At 45.8% G+C, this 19,228-nt stretch overlaps 1 protein-coding gene across 1 annotated transcript in view; it reads left to right on the forward strand.

The window, feature by feature from the left end:
• The first annotated feature begins 986 nt into the window (after window positions 1-986).
• The window catches only part of LOC111860787 (rho GTPase-activating protein 7), a 40,003-nt gene continuing 21,761 nt past the window's right edge, over window positions 987-19,228 (forward strand). Inside the window, exons 1-2 of the mRNA XM_023844792.2 lie at window positions 987-1,087; window positions 1,390-1,653. Of these exons, the coding sequence (XP_023700560.2) occupies window positions 994-1,087; window positions 1,390-1,653 (358 nt within the window). The 5' untranslated portion in view covers window positions 987-993. The remainder of the gene's footprint in view (window positions 1,088-1,389; window positions 1,654-19,228) is intronic.

The following is a 19,228-nucleotide window of genomic DNA, read 5'->3' on the forward strand; positions in this document are numbered from 1 at the left end:
ATGCACTATATAATACCTATATACGTAGAACACAGAGTGACCAGAACATGCAGGGGTTTCCACAACAATCTCAAGGCTCCAAACCGTCCCTCACAACTGATACAGGACAATTTTGTCATCATTGCATTTTATTTTTTGTGAGGAGGGTGGATCAGTTTTCAATCCATACCTCCAGTGTCACCCTCTGAACTTATTAATCAAAGGGCAGCTACGGAACCTATGACCTTTTCCTTGGCTCTGCCCTCTAGTGGTGGGGCAGGTTTCCTGCACCAGTACCAACAGTCATACCCGAAGGCACAGAACTCTTTGTTCATTTCAAAGCACTTGAATACTCTTTAAATGATCGTACCTAATATCTGAACTCTTTCGTCTCAGCACATTGGACATCCTTGTGGCACCAAGGATGTTTTGGTAAATATTTCCTCTCATGATTAACTTTCTTATAAACTGACTTGATTGTTGGATCGTATTCTATATGCTGTGCAAACAGCAAGACACAAGATTACCTCATTGGTACAGCTGAGTGTTTCATCTTGCCTGTAAGACACAGTGGAATTTGCCTATTTAATGAATGAATTAGAAAACCAAAATTCTATATAAATTACCTTCCAACTCAATGGATACCAACCGTAATCCTGCTTAAAAAAAAACCACACATAATCCCACATAACTCCAAAAATTTAATTCTGTGGACGCCTCAAGTAAAGGAAAATGGCTCTACGGGTTGCCTTTAGTTACCAAAATCCCTCCCACACCAGACAGAGATGAAAGGTGAGAGGGAATTTGGACTGAGGAAATCATGAACCATCACAAAAAAAAAAGAAAAAAAAAATCACCGGCAAATAATTAAATGCAAACCGGTAAAACGAAAGCCTGAATGATATCCGTGCTTTTATTTAATAAGAGGCCATATCTGAGTTTTTCAAAAGAGGACAGACAAATGGACGCGACTTCTCGCCTGCCCTCCCTTTTGCCGAGATGAGTTCATAGCCCATGGGCATTCGCCATTTAAAAAGAGAACTGAATTCTCAAACTTTGCAGAAGTCGTACGGCGGGGGAGCCGGCGACAGAGGAAGGACAGCGAGAGGTGAGGCAGACACACTGTGCTGGCTGAAGGCTGCCGTAGGGGCTGCTCGCTCTATCGGCACGGCGCTGACTTCTCTGCCCGTGAGAGAAATGAGGTTGTTTATTAATCGTGGCAGTACTGATGCAGAGCTGCCTCAGGATCCAAGGCCGATGTGCTGGGGAAGTACAAGTTGAGGCTGTGGGAGGGGGGGGCATGTAAGATTCTATTTCCTTTTCAGGCTTGCTCTAGCTAAGGGAAAACTATTTCTTTTCTCTCTCTCTCTCTCTCTCTCGTTCTCCCTCGCTCTCTCTCCCTGCGAGTAGGGTGTCCGCAAATCATATGCAGACTTTTCGTATCGAGTGTCACTCGCGAGAGGCATTCCTCACCGCGTGCGTTTTTCACGAGGACCGATGCACGGCGGTCGTCTGCGCGGACGCCTGATGCCGGGATCTGCGGGGACCTCGGCGGGAATATGGCCCACACGGTAAAAGCCCCGCTGAGAAGGTCCTTCAGCGAGCATGTGAAGAACTCCACCAACAGGGCCTGGGACGTGTTCTGGAAGAGCGCGCGGGAGAAGAGGCTATCAGGTGAGCTGGTGACACTTTCTTAAGGCCGTGACACTTTGCCATGTCCTGGTCACCCTGGTTACTGGTGATCACTTTCGCCACACTGGGGATTCTGCATCTGTAGCTGTTGCGTTTCCATGATCTGTTTACAAATGCAGTGGAAAGCTTTGGACTGTTCCAAAAAGAGCATGCAACAGTGTTTAGTTTCAGATTTTCTTCCAAACTTAAATGATGTCAGGATTTTCGTAATTCGACGTTGAATTTTTCTGAATGACGATAATATATATTCTTTCTGTCAAGGAACTCAACTCAGTGGATTAAATACGGATGGTGAATTTGGATTTTGGTCTCTCTGCAGGTTGTTTCCAGCTAGTTCGTTGTGTAGTGCGATGACATCGCACTCGTTCAGAGTCCGCGTACGGGCGAGCCAGCGAATGACGTCCCGTCATCGCTAGAATGCACTAGAATGCGAGCCCAAGGCGCTCATGCCAAGTTGTGAGTTTGACAGCGGCAGTTAAAGGCCTAGGGGGTGACCTCGCTGACAGCTGTGTGGTCCTGGTAGGAGTGAAAAATAAGCGTCACTTTAAAGCTAATGAAAAAATATGAACTCAACACTACTTCAGTATTTACAGTTCCGCTGAGTTACACACAGCTAAGGCAGGGGGGGTGGGGGTCGAGCTTTTTAGGGGGGGCAAAACCAGGAAGTGGAGTCTTGCCAGCAGTAACAGGAAACTGATGTCCCAGAGCAGCAGGGGGGTCAGGGGGGGGGGGGCAAGACACGAAGAGGCACAGGGTAGTATCTCCCTTAAGCATTTCATCTGCACCTCTTTCTGACCCTCTCTGCAGCTTCCCATAGCTAATTTTCGACTGGGAGGAGTTTACTGGCCAGCATACATCAGGAACCTGTCTCAATATTTACTCCCAGGCCGAGAGTTGGCGTATCTGGGGCCGAATCTGGCCCCGGGACCGAACAGACGTCCAAAGCACGTCATCGGCCTGGATTGGTATATAAAACTGCGGCAGATTTCCCAGCAGTCCTGAACCCTACGGGAGATGGGAGAGGAGCCTCGCATGCTAAAATAATATCAATCAAGCTGGCGGTGTGGAGTCTGTAGCTGATAGCTAACATTCAAATAGACTTATATAGCTTAGGTGGTGGATTTAAGCTAATGTTTGACAAACTTAGATGCACAGACTGATTATGGTCTTTAGGAATGTGAGAGGAAGACTCTGAGATCCTGAGCCCAGATCAGCTCAAATCTCTCAGTGCGTGAAATCAAGGAGTCTGAGGGGGGTCTCTCAGCGTGATCGACACTGACGCACATCCTCGGACGCTAGTGTGGCAGGGGGACATAGCCCAGGTGGGGGGAGGGGGCTTTAAAGCTGGCCTCTGAGTTTTTTTTTTTTCGTTTTTACAACGCGCAGGGAGACTCCCATCGCTGGTTTCAATTTTCCCTCCCGGATCGCCTGCATTCTGGTGGTATTACCTCATCCCGGGTACTGGGCAGTGTGTTCCTCCATGCCTGTCATTGCTTAAGTGCATTTCACTCTGGTGGGGGGGCGTGCGGGGTGGGGGGGGTGTATTCTGGGGGGAAAAAAGGCCAGCAGAGCCCCATGCTGATTAGGGGGAGAAGCACTACCAGATGCCGTGTTCGGGATCGGCGTGAAAGAAAGCGGGAAGCGGGCTCGGATTACAAAGATTTTCTTGGCTGTCACGGCAGCGAGGGGCGATGTTACGAAAACCCGGCCCCCTCAGGGACAGAGTCCCACCATGTTTATACACACCCCACAAAATGAAGAAAATTAGATTTCATATTCTGCAGAATTAGCTAAGAATTCAGGAAGCCTGCCTTTAATCCCATTTAGCTGCACGATCCACTAAAATGTCCCAAAACACTGACTAAACACATCGTTAAACAAACACATTATTTTGGTGAAAACATCCCCAACCACAAGCCAAGCCATCCATCTAAATGGCATCCATACACAGGTACACAGTGGCATGAAATAGTGCCCCCCCCCCCCCAGGACTATGGTGTGACATAAAACAGCTGTGACAGGAGTACTTCACAGGACTTAATGTGCAAAAACACAGGACAGTGCAAATATGGCAGGGTAGTGGACACAGGACTTTATGTACATAGTGCAATGTGTATGTAAGTGTAACTGAATAAATAGATAAATATTAAGTTAAAGTGACCAGTGCCAGACCGGGGGGGTATTCTCAAGATAGGGGCTAAGATGGGCAGGTTTTTCAAGTATGTAGTGTCCTCACTTAGATAATTATCCGTTCCCCAAATTAAACTTTAAGGAGTCATCAAACACTCATGGGAGTTTTACTTATACAAAAATGTTCTGAGTGCAGAAGGAAAAATGATTGGTTAAGAGATATAACCAATCAGATTTTATAGGAGGAGAGTCCAAGCAACCAGAGGAGGCAGGACCAACCAATCAGGGTCACGGTCAACCCAGTTGGCTGGGAGCTGTTTTTGGAAAGTTTATAAAATATTCCCTAAATGAGATTCACATCTTTAAGGACCTCCTAGTATACAGATCCAACCAATCAGATGTCTTGGACCCTCCTCCTCTATTTGCCTGGACCCATCTGATTGGGCAGAAGGAAAAATGATTGATTCCGAGAGATCCCAAAGAACATTTTTGTGTAAGTAAAACTCTCACGAGCCTGTAATACATTTTCCTCATTAGCAGCCTCCCTTGAACATTACACCGTCTGCACTGCCGCTGCACCGGAGTTAAAGTTCTCTCAGGAACAGGCAGGAATTCTATGATCTATGATCATTCGATGCACAGAAAAGTTGCGTTTGTTTTTCGGGCTGAAGCATCCCGGGGCAGGTGACAGGGTGAAGGACTACGGCTGTGCCAAGAGCTCCAGGCCTCAAATAGACAACCTACTACTCAACGCTGGATCATAAAGCAAACCGGCGTCCCTGTAATCATCTGCAAACGCGTCCCAGGAGGGAATTAATCCCCCCAACTCAAAGAACTATCGCTAACTAATAAAACCAGGCCCATTGCCATATTGCCACACTCACATCTCCCATCCAACACACATCACTCACCGAAACACCCCCAGCCGATCCTATATAAGCTTAATGAAGCAATTAGCCTAAATGGGGCCAGCTGGGTTTCGTTAATGGGTTACCGTGGGTACGGGGCCGGTGATTGCTTACCGTGGAAATGCAAAGGAGCCTCTATTGTCAGCCATTGCTGTGCCTGATGCCGGAGCCCGATTCCAAGAACGTTCTCGTTAAAAGATGCATATTGAACGGCCAACTTACATCGCGTGCTAGACTGTTAATTATAAAGCACCGTTTTCCTTTTTCTTTGTGGATTCGCTCGACCAACATTTGAGTCCTTTTTGGCAGTAATAATTAACCCACTAAAGTGTAACTGAATTTTGACAGGAGGGATATGAAAACTACGGGACATTTAGTGAGAATTGGTTTATGTATTAGAACTTCTCTGAGTATCTTGCTTAGTGGCTGCAGCTTCCCTGACTTATAAAGCGAGACATTAGCCTCGTCTGAGAAGCCGACGTCAAGGTGACGCCCCCCCACCCCCCATGCAGTTACTCTCCCATTGTGTGTCCCGCTTCCGCATTTGAACCTGCCACTTCATTATACTTCCACATTATTCATGCTGCTGTGAGGTTCTCCAATCTCGGGTAAAAATAGCACTGGCTCGTGTTATAATATGTTGATATACAATATAGAAAATATTGCTGTTACCCAGTGCTGGACAAGGGTTTGGAAGGAGACGGCTGTCAGGTGACTTCCTGCAGCATACGGCATAAGGCAGGGGTAACGATAATAATAAGAATAAGAATAATCTTTATTTATGTAGCACTTTTTAGACAGAAAATGCAGCCCAAAGTGGTTCACATATATGACTGTAAAATGTCAAAAAATAAGCAAAATAAAATAATTCAGGGCCGTCCCCCGGGGGGGGTGAAGCTGGTATGTTTGGCCGGGCCCTGCATTGGAGGGGACCTGAGGGGATTCCATGCCCCCCGCTGTTCTGAGGGCAGAATGAAAATTTATTGGTTCAGAGAGATAACCAGTGAGATTGTAGAGGAAGTGGGTCCAAGCAACCAGAGGAGGCGGGATAACCAATCAGATGTCCTCTAGTTGCTTGGACACTCTACAACCTGATTGGTTATCTCTCTGAACCAATAAATTTTCATCCTGCCATTTTTGTGTGAGTAAAACTCCCACGAGCTATGGGACCTACCTCATTATGCCAGATGTTTGATCTGCTGGGGTAACTGTAGTACGCTGTGTGCTGTGTCAGCAGCAGCGATATCTGCCGGAGATGAGTTGTTGGGTATTAAAGCCATTTAACAGCTGTCCTCAGATGAAATGCGCTCTTAAACGTGCCGGGGATGGATGAACGCTTCTCCATCGGAATCACCTAACCTGTGAGGTTTCGCGAGCGGGTTGCAGGACATGAGGTGATCACGGGTCAGGCGTGTCTGCCATCAGCAGGCCTGTAATCAGCACCGAGCGTGTGCTGCCTTTATTTCCCGACCCCCGGTAATCCGAGCACACAGAGCAGTGAAGAGCAGCACGGCGCCGATGTCCTTCCAGTCTGGGAACGTCGGGATACACGCAGGGGTTGAACTCACATAGATACAATGCCAGTTTAATCTCCGCCTCCCACATGCGTTTCTAATGTAATTTTATGGTCTGTCACGCTGGGGAGGGCGCGACCCCCGCCCCCCTCATCCCATCGGCATCCAGATCTCACGCCTATATTTCAGCAAAGCCCCCTCAAACAGCGTGTTTATGAAATGTACTAAAAATCACATACCTAAAACCATTTTCACATTCCTGGTGCCTCTAAGTAGACCCACCCGCTAGGGAACTGGGCAATGAGAAACGGTTCTGTCACCTCCACCCTAAAAAAGGGGTTTGAACCCAAAAAAAACACTTAAAAAAATGTCCTTTCTTTAAAAGCATTACCTTTCTGATAGAACGCTGGATGGACTGGAGACATTTTTGTCTCTCATCTCCCAGCTTAATATACCGGTAGATTTATTACAGACATTTAAATAATTCAGAAGTTCTGATCTTTTCATGTGAACTGGCAGAAACCGGGGCTTGTGACATTCGCCCATTTCAGATATGGGTGTGGGGCTGCAATCCTCCAGTGCACGTGTATCAGGTGGAATACGGTAGATTTCAATCCTTTCATTGTCATTACTGATAATTATGAATTCGGCAGACATCCAGAGCAATTCGTACAGTAATATGGTTAAATGTCGCGGTGGGGCAGCCTATACACACTTCTTATGGCTGCCTATGTTCGCTCGGTGGTAGTAAATTATGCATCCTTCCTCTTAGACAAACCTTATTTCATTCCAGAAGGGCCACCCCGACTAGCTTCCAGAAAGGTCTGAGTTCACTATTACCTCTTTACTCCAGCCAAATGCCGGCAATGTATCGCTTTGGGACTCTAAAGAGGAAGATAATTGGAATCTGTCCTCCCCCCTCCCCATCCAGTTCGGCGTCGCACTATTAACGTGTTTCTCTGCCATTACTAACAAAACAAGCAGCTCGTAACAATGGAAACACTAATATGCATCTTACGATTTGTATGCGATACATGTTCAGCCCTGTCGATACAGAGACAACTTCTTCTGGAGCTCAGATATAGATTAGTTTTATACAGTGTAGATAGTTGTCCAACGCCTGGCAAATTGCCTATGTTAGCTGCTCGTGGTTTTACCTCAGATAATAATATTGTACCATAAAATATTAATTGGTTGTATCAAGGGGGCAAATTGAGTTCACGCCTCATTGTGTTATTTGACAAACAGTGCTTTGAGGTGGAAAAAAAAGGGAAAATCCGTTCCTCTTCTAACGGCACGGATTGACCGGGCCGGGAGCCAATCCCAGGCAGCACATAACCGGGGTAAACCAAGGATGGGATGCCGGTCCAACTCAGGTCACGCACAGCAAGAGATTTAGGCACTCCAGTTGGCCTAAGGAACTGCTGCAAGAGGATCTGTCTGCAGAACACTGGGGGATCTCCACTAGGGGGTCTTCACTGAGAAGCCAGAAATCACATGACCTCCACAGCAAGGCCCGGATGTGATGTCATGCAAACTTCAGGAGCGGAGGCGGTACCACTGCTAGGAGACTCAAAATCACATGACCTCCACAATACCGCTGGATATGACGTTAATTCGACATCAGGTACTGACTTTAATCATCTCTTTTAAAATATATATTTGCTTTTTCAGTTATATTAGTGCAATATCGGGAACGATATATAATAATCTCATTTAAATCTACGAGAAAGGACATTAATGGTCTAGTTCAAATTTGCTATTTTGGTGTGAAATTCTCACATCTACACAGTTTAATAATTATGAAAAATATCCGTCTTCATAATTTTAAAGCAAACATGTGCTCAGCCTACTGAGTTCTCTTAGCATCATGACCGGGTCAGATGTGTAGGTCATATGATTGCTGGCCCCACGGTGGAGATCCTGCTAGTGGATTCACCCAATGTTCTGAAGCCAGATCCTCAACTACTGCTAATCACTGAAGCACCGCGGCTTCAGGCCCAGGGCTCTCCATCACCGTTCAAAATTCATAAGCTTTATTGTCATTTCTGCAAGTACAATGACGTACTTGCTTGTGTACCTCCCTGCACACCAAAATGATAAAGAACAATAAACAGCAAATAACAGAGTAGCAAGAATGACAACGTACATACAATATACATACAATGTATAATACACATACAATATATAATATACAATGGGACAGGTTACTAGTACTTTAGCAACCAAGTAGCTAGTGAGTGACCAGCTGCGATGAGTAGTACGAATTGTATCGTATGGTAGGTGTCCTCTTTAGTACTTCGCAATGTTTCATTAAAATCGGTGCCTTCCAAGACGGAAATGTATCATAACACCACTGATTACACAACAGTGGGTTGTCAAGTGAGGCAGGCGGCCGAAGCTGTCAGGCGATTGTGAACATTCCACGTGACTCATTCCAAAATCCACAGGGTTCTGCCCAGAAAACAACTGTGAATCTGCGTCGTTCCTTCTTCTCAGACCTTCTCGTGCCCTCGGAAGCCTTGGCCTTCGGCGGACAGAGCACCGAGTCTGACAGGAACCGCTGTCGAAGTCGAGGTGGGAGACGCCCCCGTCGTTTGGCTGACGGAAGCCGAATGCTTGGCTCACGCTGCTTTTTGTCATCAGCCTTCATCAAGACCGAGATGCCGGGAAGAGCGTAAATTACCTCAGATCCACGGACGGCAAGCTATCCACCGGCCTACTGTAATTACGGATTTACGCGCAGTCAATTAAGAAGACATCGGGAGGTCAGAGTACGGTGGTGACAGCATTTGCATTGTCAATAACCATATATAATTCCATTAATGGCCATTTATTGCCAAACAGCTTATTTATTCAGCAAAGGCGTTTATTTAAAGCGAAGGACGACAGAGATAGCTTAGTGTCACTCAGCATTCCTGGAGCAGCTGGGATTAAGGGCCTCGCTCAAGGGTCCAACAGTGATATGATATGGAATTTGAGCCCATGAGTTTCCGGACAGGAGCATAGGTTCTGCTGAGTCATACACCCACCCATGCTGGAAACCCATTGGCTCTCTGGATCGTTTAAAGAAACTTGGCATTAATGAACCGTTCGCTGCACCTCTGAAGTGCCTCGTCCTCCAGTATCGTGAGGTCATCAGGACCCCCAACTGGAAAACACAGGGACAGGCCTCCAGAAACTCCCTTTCCCCAACGCATGTTGGTGCACGATGAGTGTGCATGTAATTATCCAGTAATTACTGTAGTGCTACGCCTTTTCTGTAGGACCGTCTAACGTACACGCGCAGTCATCAGCATCACGCACATGCCATAAAGCTAGGTGTTAGCTATTATAAATTAACTGAATTTATGTAAACTCGGGTCACCTAATTAGCCCAGGACAAGGTGCAACAAGACCGTCATGACGTACTTAGACAAGCATCGCGTCGCCGTTACCCACGCGCGATCGCAGAGGTCGTTCATCAGCCTGACGTGAAGCGGCGAATCCCTCGTCGCAGGCCACGCTCTCTGGTGTAGCGACTCGTGGAACATTTACATTTACACATTTAGCAGATGCTTTCGTCCGACGTGACGTGCGATTCAGGCGGATAGCATACTACAAAGATGTGGCTGTCGAGCAGGCCTGAAGGCCTAAGTGCAGCTAGGCTGACCTTCCAGTGCATGATAAGCAGCACTGGAGCAGGAGCTACACACACAGCTACACAAAGCAATCAAAGTAAGAACCTAATTAGACTATTAAATGGCCTGAAATGCAACATTAAGAACATTTGGAGAACGTCAAGAGGCTTCAGGCTACTACAGGAATTCCTGGAATAGATGGGCCTTGAGGCAACATCGATGGACCACCTGCAAACCACACGCCGTTTCCCTTAAGCCAAAGATCACCCAACCAAGCTCGACGCCTTGCCAGCTCTGGAATACAAGCAGCCCCCCCCCCCCCATTCCAAAATATGCTCAAGCTAGCCCCTGCCCTCCTGCCTTGGTGCTGAGGACTTCAAAACGCAAAAACAAAGCAGCAACCAAAAAAAAAAAAGTTCTCACACAAATATTTACTCATCCACCAACGCAGGCAGGAATCCGCGGGCTTATTCTGCAGAATTAAGTGGTCGCTCTTCCATCCTTCCTTTTTAATTCTAGTCATGATCGCTCTCCAGCAGAATGAAATCCCTTCTTGACTACTTTTGTGGCCTATCTGCAGAGTGGGTTGATTAATGATGTGCTTTCTCACTGTCATGGTAACGTTTAGGTGCTCTCTGCCAAGATTTCCCGGCACCGAGCTCTTCTGTTATTCATAATCCTACTCAGGGACTTGATTCTTCCTCACCCAGCTTTTCCATTATAAGCTACAATTAACGCACAAGCTCACGGGTGCATGGATAATGTCACATGCGCGGAGTGACACACTCCTTCTTGTAGATTTATTTATTTAGTTGACACTCTCATCCAAAGTGGGGTACATTTTGGAGAAAGCAGGGTCAGAAAATACCTAAAGCGGTTGGGGGTCAAGGGTCTTGTTCAAGAGCCCAGCAGTGAAATCACTCTGCAGATCAGGGGTAGGCAACCCTGCCCCTTGCATGCCGGTACCCTGCAGGTTTTCCACCCTATCTGGTGGGTTACTATCTGCCTGAGATCAGGTGTGGATGGAGAACCTGCTGGTCACCGGCACTCCAGGATCAGGGATGCAAACTGCTGCTGCAGACCCTGGGATTCGAACTGGCACCCTGTAACAATGCATTATGTAATAACTCGCAGAATGTAGCTATTTAAATGATGATAATATTAACAATGATAATGATGATGGTAATAATAATAATAGGGTAATATTGCAATACAAAATTATAATGTAGTCTATAAATTTGTAACATTTTGTCAAGTTATTACACAATGCGGTATTATTACATAATGCATGGTTAGATGGTGTGTGACAACACATTATGTAAAAACATCGCATTATTACACGCTGCAGCATTATCATATAATGCGCCGTAACACACCCTTCTGATCACATGCACAGACTCCTATCTCATTTATTACTTATGGATTTAGAATGATGTAATGGTCTTATTTCACTCCTTGCCTGAAAGGAAGCCCCCCCCCCCATCTCTTTTGATTATGCCCGCCCATCGCCCTAGTCAGACTGCTCCCCAGCTGATTAAATCAAACTCTTCATTAGGGCTTTAGTCTCACACTTCTCTGCTTCACAGTGGCTGTGAGGCCAGCCTACAGATGGGCAATCTCTCCCGTAGGGTTACCCTAAACAGCTGCAGATCCGCCCGTCCCACCACCCTAAACAACTGTAAATTAACCTCTGTACACCCCGGTGAAGCTCTCGTGTTTTTTTCCCATTCACATCAATCACATGAATGTAGGGCAGAGCAAAGAGAGTGGCTCAGACTCCCGGCCCTCTTACGGCTGAAGCGTGAGCAGCGTTTGAGATTATCCAGAGCTGGGCTGAAGTATCTCCCCTTGTTCTATCAAGTGCTCACAGGTACCTCCTTGTCTGGGCCAGGAGAGGAGGCTCATCTTCCCAGCAAGCTGTCTGGGTAACTCAAGATTCAGGTTTTAGGGGTTGCTTGTGTTCAAAGAAACACAGTGAAAGTCTTATGCCAGGGTTGCAGGGAAGGGGACTGGTGCGTGGGGGCACTACAGGGCAGACAGCAGTGCGACACAGGACAGACAAGCAGCAAGATACAGGAAAGACAGCAGTGTGATACAGGACAGACAGCAATGCAATACACAACAGATGGTAGCGTGGTACAGCACAGAGAGCAATGTGATACAGGACAGACAGCAGGGAGATACAGGACAGACAGCAGGGAGATACAGGACAGACAGCAGCGTGATACAGGACAGACAGCAGTGTGATACAGGACAGACAGCAGTGTGATATAGGACAGACAGCAGCAAGATACAGGACAGACAGCAGTGTGATACAGGACAGACAGCAGGGAGATACAGGACAGACAGCAGCGTGATATAGGACAGACAGCAGCGTGATATAGGACAGACAGCAGCGTGATACAGGACAGACAGCAGCATGATACAGGACAGACAGCAGTGTGATATAGGACAGACAGCAGGGAGATACAGGACAGACAGCAGTGTGATATAGGACAGATAGCAGCGTGATACAGGACAGACAGCAGGGAGATACAGGACAGACAGCAGGGAGATACAGGACAGACAGCAGCGTGATACAGGACAGACAGCAGGGAGATACAGGACAGACAGCAGGGAGATACAGGACAGACAGCAGTGTGATATAGGACAGACAGGAGCGTGATATAGGACAGACAGCAGGGAGATACAGGACAGACAGCAGTGTGATATAGGACAGACAGCAGGGAGATACAGGACAGACAGCAGCGTGATACAGGAAACACAGCAATGTGATACAGGACAGACAGCAGCATGATACAGGACAGACAGCAGCATGATACAGGACAGACATCAGTGTGATATAGGACAGGCAGCAGTGTGATACAGGACAGACAGCAGCGTGATACAGGAAACACAGCAATGTGATACAGGACAGACAGCAGCATGATACAGGACAGACAGCAGTGTGATATAGGACAGGCAGCAGTGTGATACAAGACAGACAGCAGTGTGATACAGGAAACACAGCAATGTGATACAGGACAGACAGCAGCGAGATACAGGACAGACAGCAGTGTGATACAGGACAGACAGCAGTGTGATATAGGACAGGCAGAAGCAAGATTCAGAACAGAGATCAGTGCAATAAGAGACAAGACGGTAATATAAGAACAAGTGGACAATAAATATGAAATGCATAAGTCAATAAATAAGCAATAAATATGTGATGCAATGGGGATAAGGATGTGCAAATAAATACAAAAGTACTAAAGTTTTGATAATGTGCAGAGGTGGGATGTTAACAACATAGTGGGGGGAACAGACTCAGCTCGCTGCTTGTTTACTGACCTGATGCCTTGGGGATAGAAGCTGTTCACAAACCAACATACTGAGTGTAAAACCCCTCAGACACGCGTTTGCTAACGAGAGTAAATATTAAAGATACAAGCCAATAACCTGCAGCAAATAGGAGATATTGTAATCAGGACAGCTGGAGATCTCGCGACGGTTTCTCGTAAACGAAAGGCAACATGCTGATTAAACAAAGTGTGAGGTTACCCTCGATTTCTCAATATCAGAAATAAAAACAGGAAGTAGCCACGCTCTGCGGAGAAAGGGTAGAAGTGCAAATAGGCACCCTGACCACGTGGAGGACGGGCCTTCTTCTGCGAGCAGGCCTCGCAAGGCAAAGCCGTACGGTCTGGAATGTCATTAAAGATCAGGCCGTCGCATACCTCTGTGAAGATACTCCTTGCATCCAGCTAGATGGAAAAAAATAATACATTACATACTCATAAGGGCACATCTACGCTAAAAGACCATTAGGCGCTCTACAGACACTACAGATGAGTGTGTTGGCTACATGCTCTGGGGCTGTCTGCTTCATACGGCCTACCTCTACTCGTTAGGCTGTCTCAAAATAATGATTTATATGTCTGTAACCTGTTGGTCATCAGTGCCTATTAGAGGCATCTTGTGGATATCTTTGCGCTAACAGTGAAATATGCCCATTTTGTTCAATATTGTTCATTTTGTGACACTCTACCAAGCAGGGCTAATTAGTATCGAGCTAACTGATCTAATCAAATTCATCCTTAACTCTTCAAGGGAAAAAAATGTTATAATGATGTTTTTTTTTGTCAGGGTCAATAAAAAGGGAAAATCCACACTTCTCACCCTTAAATTCCTTCCTCTTTTTGTTCTGTTTGTCCACAAAAGCCATTTGGCTAGTTTATAAGGCAGATGTGATGAGAAGTGAAGCCTTCAAACTGCTCTCTGTAGCAAACTCATTCACTTCCCCTAGCAACAGAACATAAAAACACAGGCATTAAGCCACTTGTTGCAGATTCTCCGTGAAGCATGAATTAAGCCTCATATCACAGGGGCTTGACAGACAAATGCTCCACTATCCAGTCATTCCACTTCCCGAACACGCCTTCTCTGGTACAACACGGATCATTCCTGATTTTCTCCGCTATCTCTCTAAGGTTCAGTGGTCAGCCCATCCAGCTTTAAGACACACCGATTTTTATTTTTTTTATTGCTTTTGCTGAATTTCTTTCAGGTTCTCATGGTCCAAATCTTCTTGCTTGATTACAGACCTGTGAAAATATACCCAGGAAAAAAACAGGACACATTGTATTGAAATTCAGCTCTTTCTGCATCTTTGCCCAGTTCACATTGTTACCACCAGGGGGCGGTGAAAAATGCAGTATGTCACCAACAACCGCAGGTGACAAATTCAGTAAAACACCATTGTCTGAGTCAATATTTCACCTGCAAACACCAAAACATAAAAATTCATCTATAGCATTGCTAATGCAGAGATGCGTAGTTTTTCTGCGCACATAAAATTAAAATATTTACTTACATAAACTAATTGCTGAATAAGCTACATCATCCTCCACTGTATATGCCCAGACTGAGAAGTCCTGCAATGAATGGTATGTCAGTGGGAACCATTATTTTGTTATTGCAAACATGGGCACAGATGTGTGCAGCTGTTGAAGAAAAACATTTTAGCCAATGAACCACAAACGCAAAACCACACACCGTTGCCTCTTTCCACAAATATTTAACCTGTCACTAAACAATCCAGTCTTTAATTTCATGGTTGATTAGGCCTTGAGCAGCTGCGTAGAAAATTAAAACCAAATGCTGCATGAGAGGCGATCTTGCCGGTCACAGCGAACCAACGCGCGCTGTTCCGACAAAGCATCGCTCGGTCTGGAAGAACTGTTGACTAACAACATGGCACGCATCATCTAACACCTTGTTCTCACCAAGCTGAGCATTCTGCCAAATAGACCTGCAAACTGTGTGCTTATGTCCCATTCTGCATGAACACCTGTTTACACATAATTTAACCAGTCACCTCCTGGCATCAGAGGCTAGCTTGCTAAATTAACGAATGAGGCAGTGAACATAGTAGATTCCCAAATATTTGTTATTAAAAGTGTGTTGTTTTTTTTTTGGCTCCTCCACTGGGGCACCTCAGCAAACCGAACGGTCCTGCACTGCCAATGTGTTGAATTCCAAAACAGCAGATGGTCTGAGTCGGCATCCTGGATCTGCCGAGAGCCTGGCAGGGATTGGATGGCCGGCCCGCGGCTTGTAAAGACCTCCGTGTCGTTTCGCTGCTGCTGTCGATGTTCGACGCTTCCCAACTGCGGGGCCCCGAAGTCCCAAGTACTCTGAGGCACCTTCCGCCGAACAACCGGCCATGATAATCGGCTGCCGTAACTCAAGGGGACGTCTGCGCGGTCAGCCAAGACAACTCTTGGCCTTAAACAGGCGAGATAACACCTGTTTGTTTAGCTATATAAACAAAAAAAATGAGCTCAGCCTAGTGTTACCTTACTGAATAATAACTAACCTTCCGCACTACAGTCCTGATAAAATGTGATGGAAAGCAGAACGGAAGCGAGCACAGGCCAGTTTTAAGGCAGGAGAATGATCCCGGTGACTGTAAAACTAATTTCTCTACATAAAAAGCTAAAGGCTCCTCCACACACTTGTGCTCTCGAAGAACTTACAGCTGGCCAGTTGCACCTGCCCTCCCCATTTCAACAGTAGGTAGTTGGTTAAAAAGGCAACTCAGAGTTAGCTACACAACCCACCAGTTGGGTAGAAAGGCACGTGAATGGGTAAGGGGCGGGGACTTGAAGCCAGTCGGCACTGAGGTTCTCCATGAATCTTGGAGGGGTTATGACGCGCGTGGTAAAGCCTATCCTGATTGTTGAAGATCAGGATTCCACTCTCACCCCGTTCCTGGCAGTCTTTCCTCGTAATTTCGCGATAACGTAATTCCACTGTAGTTATTTCAACTCCGTTCACAGGCCATGTGCATTGATACATCTGTTTCCAAGAACTGTCGCTACACAGTCATTCCATTTGACTGTAGTCCCTTAAAAGAATGCAACGGATAAAACATCCAGAGACAAATGGGGTACCCGCTGTATTAACGGCGCGTCATTAGCTGCAGTTAAAGCGCTCTTTTCACAGCAACGGATAGACGAAGATAAAATGGCCGGATGGCAGATGTGCGGATGGATCGATGAGCTAATTCGGTTTACTAATGTTTGCTTCTTAAGACCACTCAAGGCCTCATAACAGATGGAATACCATTTCAATTAGATGTGAGCAATACTGCCCGGGATTGGAAATTGAACTTTCTCCTGAACTTTGACGATAAAATAGAAGTCGATAAAGTGTTCGGCTGCAATGGGAGGAACCAGTGCCAGAAAGCTATTCCGTGCCATTACCATGCAAATGACACTGTCACCTCCATAGCCCAAGTCATCGAGGCTGATAAATGGCTTCTCCACATTTACCCCACTTGACTACATTAGAATAAAAATGCTTTTGTCCTTCTGCTTATCAAGTCGTGGCACAAAAGCATATATATCCATACAGTACTTTTACTCGCATACTCTGGAAGAAAACTTATTTTTGAATTGCAAATAAACAACAATAACTTCATTTCCAGTCCTTCCTATCCATCTGTCCATCTTCTAACCAGACTGGGCCACAGGGTAATTGCTAATTAGCATAAATGAATTTTGTTTGATTATCCTCTGTTTGATGTAAACAAGGTTTGAGGCTTTAAGGCTCTTTAACTGTCATTCACTTCCTACAAAGCAGACAAGACAACACATGTAAGACAATAAATACAGTAGACAACCATAAATAAATACAAAAAAAGACACCGCTGTAGACAAACACTTAGCGCTGACACAAAAAGACATGTAGCGTTTATAGCCTGGGGACGCCGTGCCTTTAATTTTTCAGTTAATCCTGGATTTGTAAAAGCAGGAACATAACCCGACTGCATATGAGCTCTTTCCCTCTGTAGCTGTGCACTAAGGCCTTCAGTTGGTCAGTCTGGCAGGCCTCAGCAAGGCTTCAAACAAACAAAGGAAGAGTGTCCCAATCATGCCTTAGAAACAGGCAGAGTCTGAGCTCCGGGGGTGTTTTTATTGACCGCTCACCAGAGAGCGTGCAACCCATCGGTGATCGTTGCTTTCATTACCACGAGCGTGGCCGGGAAGCCGCTACATTCATCACCATGACAGTGGCAGTGCAGGCCTGTATGACGCCCTTTCATCTACGCCCTGGGTCAGGTTTGAGTTTCAGCCCTGAAAATGCAAAACTAACATTATGCCACCTGTTATATCACCCCAGAGAGGCTGTAGTCGGGAAAATATATATCTAAAATTACACTGATTTATTAAAATTACAAAACGCTGAGGAAATTATGGAGGACCCAGTAAACAAAAGAACACGTTAAAATTCTTCAGTAAAACCCGGCTGATTGAAATGGCTGACATGTTCACTCTGAAACTATAATTAACATTCATTTTCAGGATACTGTCCTTCTGTCATGCACATATAGCTAAACCCTTCCTGCCATCTGCCAGTTTTATTACATTGTTGTTGTTTTTTCCTGCACATTATACATTCAGTATAACTCAGACATTCTCCTTCAAGAATTTCTTTCTAACATTCCCCAGCAAAGACAACATTATTCCTCTTCAGCGACGCTTCAGTCAGCCGTATTCGGTAGCACCGCTCTGCCCTTTGACCCTCTTATCCTGAGGTATTTGGATCTCATCTGCCCCAGAACTAAAGAATTTTCCCAAAGCCAGGAGCTAGTTATCTTAAAGGAAGTAATCCTATAAACCGGGCAGCACCAGGACCCGGAAAAGTGTCACGCTTCAGCTTGGGGAACGAAGGCGAATTGCATAATGGGGAAATAGCGATTTCCAGATAAGCCCGCATAGGGTGCAGCATTTACCCTCTGCAGGGGCGGGTGGGAGAGGACAGCAGAGTGTCGAGGTGGAATCTTAGTGAGTCCCTCAAAGACATTCAAGGTCATTTGACAGTCTTGACTAAGTAAAATCCCTCTGAATTCCAGGGTCTGGTTTCCGCATTGAAATTAACCCTCTGCTTCCAGTTACAGATGGGGATAGGGTCCCATGGATTGAAATGGATTGAAAGCGTTGCTTGCTTTGGATAAAAGTGGTCATAGGCTCGCATCTGCTGAACTAGCCTTGCTGATGCTGTCTTAAGAGAGAAAGTCGTCCTTCTTGGTGTGTGTGTGTGTGTGTGTGTGTGTGTGTGTAACTGCGGCCTGGACGTTACAGCGTGTCTGAGAGCTTTTTAGCAACCTGCATTGGTACAGCAGGCAGGGAATAGCCAATAGTGGCAGCAGGGGGTCCCAGGAGGATGGTTAACCCAAAGTGCAACGTTCGGCTGTAAAAATGAAGCAAAACGACCTAAACCATCAACTAGATAGTTTAATAATCACGTTGTCATTATTATTCAGTACTACTTCATGCCAGCAGTGGAGAAACTTCCTAAGTGCAGGACGCAGCAGGAAGGACAGGCTTGTAGCAGAAATCATTAGCATATTTCCCATAATCCTCAGTAAATGTGGGAGTGCATTGGGACCACGGTGTCCAGCCACATCTGCTCTACTGTTACAGGACGGGGACAAGTGTCTCAGAGACACCCCAAAGAGAACGGAAAATCGGGGCTCATTGGCGCATCTGCTCCTGGGAAACTGGACAATTTAGCATCATCAATTAAAAATAAATAAATATGAAATTATGGGGGCGCACTCAGCAATTTTCTCTGAATTAAAAAAGTTCTTGTTCTCTTTCTCTCCTTGGGCGTCTTCTTGAAATACCTGCTGTTTGATTAAGGAAGTGCTCTGCTCAGCAGCACTAAAGATAAATGTCTGTGTTCATCCTTCCCGATGCTAAACGTCCCCAACAGATTAAAAAATCGTCCCTAATTACAGAGGCAGCGCTATATTTTTTCACACTTTGCATAAAATAATTGCACATTATGGGGAAAATTCTTGTCGAAATAGGCATTTTTTTAATACTAGAAGTTAATT

This window comes from Paramormyrops kingsleyae, chromosome 24 (genome assembly GCF_048594095.1).
Source record: "Paramormyrops kingsleyae isolate MSU_618 chromosome 24, PKINGS_0.4, whole genome shotgun sequence".
Taxonomy (NCBI): domain Eukaryota; kingdom Metazoa; phylum Chordata; class Actinopteri; order Osteoglossiformes; family Mormyridae; genus Paramormyrops; species Paramormyrops kingsleyae.